The 7500-nt window shown below is 41.5% G+C and overlaps 1 protein-coding gene across 4 annotated transcripts in view; it reads right to left on the bottom strand.

Moving 5' to 3' along the window:
* The window catches only part of hivep1 (HIVEP zinc finger 1), a 175994-nt gene that overhangs the window by 4226 nt on the left and 164268 nt on the right, over positions 1 to 7500 (bottom strand). For all 4 annotated transcript variants that reach the window (XR_009822152.1, XM_062029565.1, XM_062029564.1 and 1 more), the window contains 2 exons: positions 3961 to 4463; positions 1 to 297 (listed from right to left, as the gene is read on the bottom strand). The exon at positions 1 to 297 is cut by the window's left edge. Coding sequence is in view for 3 of the 4 variants with exons in the window: in XM_062029565.1 (XP_061885549.1) it covers positions 1 to 297; positions 3961 to 4463 (800 nt within the window). In the remaining variant the exon portion in view is untranslated. The remainder of the gene's footprint in view (positions 298 to 3960; positions 4464 to 7500) is intronic.

Here is a 7500-nt window from a genome sequence, read left to right on the forward strand (position 1 = left end):
CGCCGGGATGGCGAGCTGAACGGGGCCGGCCTGAATCGGCACGAAGGTGGAATAAGCTGCCAGTCCGGCGGGCACCAGTTGGATGCCCCCCACGGGGATCATGCTGTAAGGCGAGCGCAGGGGCTGCTGGGAGTGCAGGGGCAGGTGGCTGAAGAGGTGCGTCGCCATCCGCGGGGCTGGACACAGAACCGGGAGCGGGACGTGGGTGGGACTCTGCGAAGTGGAGGTCTGAGTGCCGCGGTCCACCGGCGAGCCGGACTCCGTCGGCGCCATAGGATGAGCGGCAGAAGCGGGCGCCTGTCGGAAAAAAAAGATGAAATGAAGGGTATTGTTTATCACAGACATGACAGGATGGGGAAATAAAATGCATAAACACCCGGGATTAGAATCTTACAACTCCTGATTGGATTCTGAATCCTGGGGTGAGAATGCCGAACTTGTACTTGTACTCAATACTATATTTATTTTCAGTTCCCTTTTTTTTTTTTTCACATTTTTTTTTTGTTTTTTTTTTTGCTCTATGCTTTTTTAACCTGTAAAGCAGTGGTCCCCAACCGCGGACCGACTGGTACCGGGCCGCACAAGAATTAAAAAAAAAAAAAAAAAAAAAAAAAATTTTTTTTTTTTTTTTTTTTTTTTTTTAATGAAATCAACATAAAAAACACAATATATACATTATATATCAATATAGATCAATACAGTCCGCAGGGATACAGTCCGTAAGCACACATGATTGTATTTATTTATGTAAAAAAAAAAAAAAAAAAAAAAAAAAAAAAAAATTTTTTTTTTTTTTTTTAAATACCACCGCCGCCCCCCCCCCCCCCCACACCGGTCCGTGGGACAATTTTTCAAGCATTGACCGGTCCGCAGCTACAAAAAGGTTGGGGACCACTGCTGTAAAGCACTTTGGTTCAATTTAAAAGTTGTTGAAAACGTGCTATATAAATAAAGTTGACTTGACCAACTAATTATGTGTCTCCATACACAGTGAGGAGCCGCTCCCTTAATCCATTACGGGGGGGGAAAAAATGCATTTCTTATTCGTTTTCAATATCAAGTAATGTCATCACTGGATGCTATACATGTTACACAGAGAGCAAGCCAAACCTCTAAGCTAGCTTTAGACAACACCAAGAAATATAAACGCTTAGTAAAGTTTAAGAAGTGTAAATTGAACCGAGTGGCTGGGAAAGGTAAACACTTTTTTAACAGGAAGTTAACAAAATAAAAGTCTAGGGAGAGGATAACGTTGGTGGGTCAGTATTGGCACAGTCAGTGCACGACGCATAAGAGGATCCATGAACCTGTGGTGTCGATACCACAGGTAGGAGAGTAGAGGGATTAGATCATGGGTGTCAAAGTCCAGGCCCGTGGGCCAGATCCGGCCCGCGAATGAATGATCCATTAGTGATATTTGATTAGTGTTAGAACCAGCCCGCCTGCTGCTGTTTTGGACCAATACTCCATCAGTGTTGGCGCTAGGAATTTTCAAAATGGGGACCCAGGGACCCCATCAAGTCATAAAAATGGGGTCCCACAGTAAATTTTGGGGTGAAGTGAAATGAATTATATTTATATAGCGCTTTTCTCTAGTGACTCAAAGCGCTTTTACATAGTGAAACCCAATATCTAAGTTACGTTTAAACCAGTGTGGGTGGCACTGGGTGATAAAATGTCTTTCCCAAGGACACAACGGCAGGGACTAAGATGGCGGAGGCGGGGATCGAACCAGGAACCCTCAAGTTGCTGGCACGGCCACTCTACCAACCGAGCTATACCGCCCCATTGAACTGTTTTGTGACAGAGGGCAGCGGCTGTTTACGACCTTTCCTTTGAACTGTTTTGTAACCAAAGGCGATGGCTGTTTACGACCCCCCTCCCTTAGAAACAGCTGTTGCCACGTAATCAGGGAAAGTCCAAATAAAAGAGGAGGCGTACAATCTTTCGTCAGAGGGTGGGACGACACTGTGCAAGGGTACAGTGTCTACGCGTTTCTCCTCAATTGAGCTAAATTGAATTCTGTCTCTGTTTAATTCCTTGCTTCTTGTCTTGTTTAATAGATGTCATCAGCGTTTGAACCTGACAACAGGAACCGTGCAGTCGGTCTTTAGAGTTTTGACGGCAGGCGAGTCTGTTGAAATAAAAAAGTGTTTCTCGCCTTCCTGTCGGTCGTTTTTTTTAAAATAATGATCTGGTAGCAGCCAGCGTCATCTCACAAGACCCTCGGGTGCCGTGAATGTCAATCAAGTGACGTCTGGGTGAAGATTGATGATGGCTAATTTTTAGGTCTATTGTTTTAATGCCTGGCTGGCGGTCGACTGACATCTGGTGGACACATTTAGAACAGCAGTTTCTTTCATTCCAAAATTTCGGCTCATTTTTATACTTAGCAACCTCGCCGTGCGTTTGACACCCGTGCTATACAGGAGAGTAATACAGATGGCGGAAGCGGGGATCGAACCAGGAACCCTCAAGTTGCTGGCACGGCCACTCTACCAACCGAGCTACACCGCCCCATTGAACTGTTTTGTGACAGAGGGCAGCGGCTGTTTACGACCTTTTCTTTGAACCGACCTTTTCTTTGAACTGTTTTGTAACCAAAGGCGATGGCTGTTTACGGCCCCCCTCCCTTAGAAACAGCTGTTGCCACGTAATCAGGGAAAGTCCAAATAAAAGAGGAGGCGTACAATCTTTCGTCAGAGGGTGGGACGACACTGTCCAAGGGTACAGTGTCTACGCGTTTCTCCTCAATTGAGCTAAATTGAATTCTGTCTCTGTTTAATTCCTTGCTTCTTGTCTTGTTTAATAGATGTCATCAGCGTTTGAACCTGACAACAGGAACCGTGCAGTCGGTCTTTAGAGTTTTGACGGCAGGCGAGTCTGTTGAAATAAAAAAGTGTTTCTCGCCTTCCTGTCGGTCGTTTTTTCCTTAATAATGATCTGGCAGCAGCCAGCGTCATCTCACAAGACCCTCGGGTGCCGTGAATGTCAATCAAGTGACGTCTGGGTGAAGATTGATGATGGCTAATTTTTAGGTCTATTGTTTTAATGCCTGGCTGGCGGTCGACTGACATCTGGTGGACACATTTAGAACAGCAGTTTCTTTCATTCCAAAATTTCGGCTCATTTTTATACTTAGCAACCTCGCCGTGCGTTTGACACCCGTGCTATACAGGAGAGTAATACAGATGGCGGAAGCGGGGATCGAACCAGGAACCCTCAAGTTGCTGGCACGGCCACTCTACCAACCGAGCTACACCGCCCCATTGAACTGTTTTGTGACAGAGGGCAGCGGCTGTTTACGACCTTTTCTTTGAACCGACCTTTTCTTTGAACTGTTTTGTAACCAAAGGCGATGGCTGTTTACGACCCCCCTCCCTTAGAAACAGCTGTTGCCACGTAATCAGGGAAAGTCCAAATAAAAGAGGAGGCGTACAATCTTTCGTCAGAGGGTGGGACGACACTGTCCAAGGGTACAGTGTCTACGCGTTTCTCCTCAATTGAGCTAAATTGAATTCTGTCTCTGTTTAATTCCTTGCTTCTTGTCTTGTTTAATAGATGTCATCAGCGTTTGAACCTGACAACAGGAACCGTGCAGTCGGTCTTTAGAGTTTTGACGGCAGGCGAGTCTGTTGAAATAAAAAAGTGTTTCTCGCCTTCCTGTCGGTCGTTTTTTCCTTAATAATGATCTGGCAGCAGCCAGCGTCATCTCACAAGACCCTCGGGTGCCGTGAATGTCAATCAAGTGACGTCTGGGTGAAGATTGATGATGGCTAATTTTTAGGTCTATTGTTTTAATGCCTGGCTGGCGGTCGACTGACATCTGGTGGACACATTTAGAACAGCAGTTTCTTTCATTCCAAAATTTCGGCTCATTTTTATACTTAGCAACCTCGCCGTGCGTTTGACACCCGTGCTATACAGGAGAGTAAGACAATTAGAACTAACGGGCCTCACCTGGCTCGGTCTGAAGGCCGTCCCCGTCACCGGCGGGCTGGGAGGCACGTCGAAGTCGATGGACATCTGCCGGCACGGCGACACGGGGCTCATCATGTGCACCGACTCCGTGTCCGAGAGGTTGCAGTCGGCGCTGGCGGGCGGGAGGGAACCCCAGCAGAGCGGCGCCAGGCTGGGACAGGACCCCGAGATGGACATCTGCTTACTCAGCGACAAAGGGTTGACCACGGGGACGGACGGCGAGTCTGATGCCCGGGGTTGGGCGGCCGGGGTCTGCGACAGGGAGCTGATGGACATCTGCGCCAGGAGGGCACTGGGGGGCACCTCGGCCTCCTTAGATGGAACATGCTGCGGGCTGGCGGAGACCGAGGGGTTTGTGGACAGGCCCGACTCGGCTTGGCTGTCCTCCTCTTCCTCGTCCTCGTTGTCGTCCTCATCGGGGCCGTCAGAGTCGTCGCCGTCCGAATCTTGGCGGTCGGCACTGCTCACCTGACTGCGGTCTCCTGCAACACCAAAGAGGGGTTTTTCTCAATCAAGCACTCATGCTAATATAGACACTTACATCATGTGTTGCCTTCATTATAACACTTATATAAGGCTTTTAAAGTCATTTTGATAGTAGGCTAATATAGACACTTACATCATGTGTTGCCTTCATTGTAACACTTATATAAGGCTTTTAAAGTCATTTTGATAGTAGGCTAATATAGACACTTACATCATGTGTTGCCTTCATTATAACACTTATATAAGGCGTTTAAAGTCATTTTGATAGTAGGCTAATATAGTTAATATAGACACTTACGTCATGTGTTGCCTTCATTATGACACTTATATAAGGCTTTTAAAGTCATTTTGATAGTAGGCTAATATAGACACTTACATCATGTGTTGCCTTCATTATAACACTTATATAAGGCTTTTAAAGTCATTTTGATAGTAGGCTAATATAGCTAATATAGACACTTACATCATGTGTTGTCTTCATTATAACACTTATATAAGGCTTTTAAAGTCATTTTGATAGTAGGCTAATATAGACACTTATGTCATGTGTTGCCTTCATTATAACACTTATATAAGGCGTTTAAAGTCATTTTGATAGTAGGCTAATATAGACACTTACATCATGTGTTGCCTTCATTATAACACTTATATAAGACTTTTAAAGTCATTTTGATAGTAGGCTAATATAGTTAATATAGACACTTACGTCATGTGTTGCCTTCATTATGACACTTATATAAGGCTTTTAAAGTCATTTTGATAGTAGGCTAATATAGCTAATATAGACACTTACATCATGTGTTGTCTTCATTATAACACTTATATAAGGCTTTTAAAGTCATTTTGATAGTAGGCTAATATAGACACTTATGTCATGTGTTGCCTTCATTATAACACTTATATAAGACTTTTAAAGTCATTTTGATAGTAGGTTAATATAGCTAATATAAACACTTACATCATGTGTTGCCTTCATTATAACACTTATATAAGGCTTTTAAAGTCATTTTGATAGTAGGTTAATATAGCTAATATAAACACTTACATCATGTGTTGCCTTCATTGTAACACTTATATAAGACTTTTAAAGTCATTTTGATAGTAGGCTAATATAGCTAATATAGACACTTACATCATGTGTTGCCTTCATTATAACACTTATATAAGGCTTTTAAAGTCATTTTGATAGTAGGTTAATATAGCTAATATAAACACTTACATCATGTGTTGCCTTCATTGTAACACTTATATAAGACTTTTAAAGTCATTTTGATAGTAGGCTAATATAGACACTTATGTCATGTGTTGCCTTCATTATGACACTTATATAAGGCTTTTAAAGTCATTTTGATAGTAGGCTATTATAGCTAATATAGACACATACATCATGTGTTGTCTTCATTATAACACTTATATAAGACTTTTAAAGACATTTTGATAGTAGGCTAATATAGACACTTGCATCATGTGTTGCATTCATTATAACACTTATATAATACTTTTAAAGTAATTTTGATAGTAGGCTGATATAGACACTTACATCATGTGTTGCCTTCATTATAACACTTATATAAGACTTTTAAAGTCATTTTGATAGTAGGTTAATATAGGTAATATAAACACTTACATCATGTGTTGCCTTCATTATAACACTTATATAAGGCTTTTAAAGTCATTTTGATAGTAGGCTAATATAGACACTTACGTCATGTGTTGCCTTCATTATAACACTTATATAAGGCTTTTAAAGTCATTTTAATAGTAGGCTAATATAGCTAATATAGACACTTACATCATGTGTTGCCTTCATTATAACACTTATATAAGGCTTTTAAAGTCATTTTGATAGTAGGCTAATATAGACACTTATGTCATGTGTTGCCTTCATTATAACACTTATATAAGGCGTTTAAAGTCATTTTGATAGTAGGCTAATATAGTTAATATAGACACTTACGTCATGTGTTGCCTTCATTATGACACTTATATAAGGCTTTTAAAGTCATTTTGATAGTAGGCTAATATAGACACTTACATCATGTGTTGCCTTCATTATAACACTTATATAAGGCGTTTAAAGTCATTTTGATAGTAGGCTAATATAGTTAATATAGACACTTACGTCATGTGTTGCCTTCATTATGACACTTATATAAGGCTTTTAAAGTCATTTTGATAGTAGGCTAATATAGCTAATATAGACACTTACATCATGTGTTGCCTTCATTATAACACTTATATAAGGCTTTTAAAGTCATTTTGATAGTAGGCTAATATAGACACTTACATCATGTGTTGCCTTCATTATAACACTTATATAAGGCTTTTAAAGTCATTTTGATAGTAGGCTAATATAGACACTTACATCATGTGTTGCCTTCATAATAACACTTATATAAGACTTTTAAAGTCATTTTGATAGTAGGCTAATATAGACACTTACATCATGTGTTGCCTTCATTATAACACTTATATAAGACTTTTAAAGTCATTTTGATAGTAGGCTAATATAGACACTTACATCATGTGTTGCCTTCATTATAACACTTATATAAGACTTTTAAAGCCATTTTGGTAGTAGGCTAGTATAGACACTTACGTCATGTGTTGCCTTCATTATAACACTTATAATCACAATCATGCACAACACCACTCAAATCTTCTTATTTTGCTCCGCTAGGAAAATAAATCAGTGACGTTTTATGCTGCCGCAGCAGTGACAGGTCCGTCCCCCCCCCCCCCCCCCCCCCCCCCCCACACACACACACACACCTCCAGCTCTTGCAGAGGTGGAAAAACAAATATGCTCTTGGAGACTGGGAGCATAGAACGCTTTCAGGCAGCTTCTACCGCTCTTTTTGTTTTTTTTCTTCTAAAATTAGACGCAGCAATCTCCTCTTTGTAAATGTTGTGCTTGCCGCCCACATGCACTCGGAGTTAACAGAGGATGAAGCTGCATTTAGAAGCTTTAATTAGCCCGCGACAAAGCTGAATGACATAGCAACAGAGGACAAGTTCTTACATCACGCATGT

The sequence above is a fragment of the Entelurus aequoreus genome, linkage group LG20 (genome assembly GCF_033978785.1).
Source record: "Entelurus aequoreus isolate RoL-2023_Sb linkage group LG20, RoL_Eaeq_v1.1, whole genome shotgun sequence".
Classification (NCBI taxonomy): domain Eukaryota; kingdom Metazoa; phylum Chordata; class Actinopteri; order Syngnathiformes; family Syngnathidae; genus Entelurus; species Entelurus aequoreus.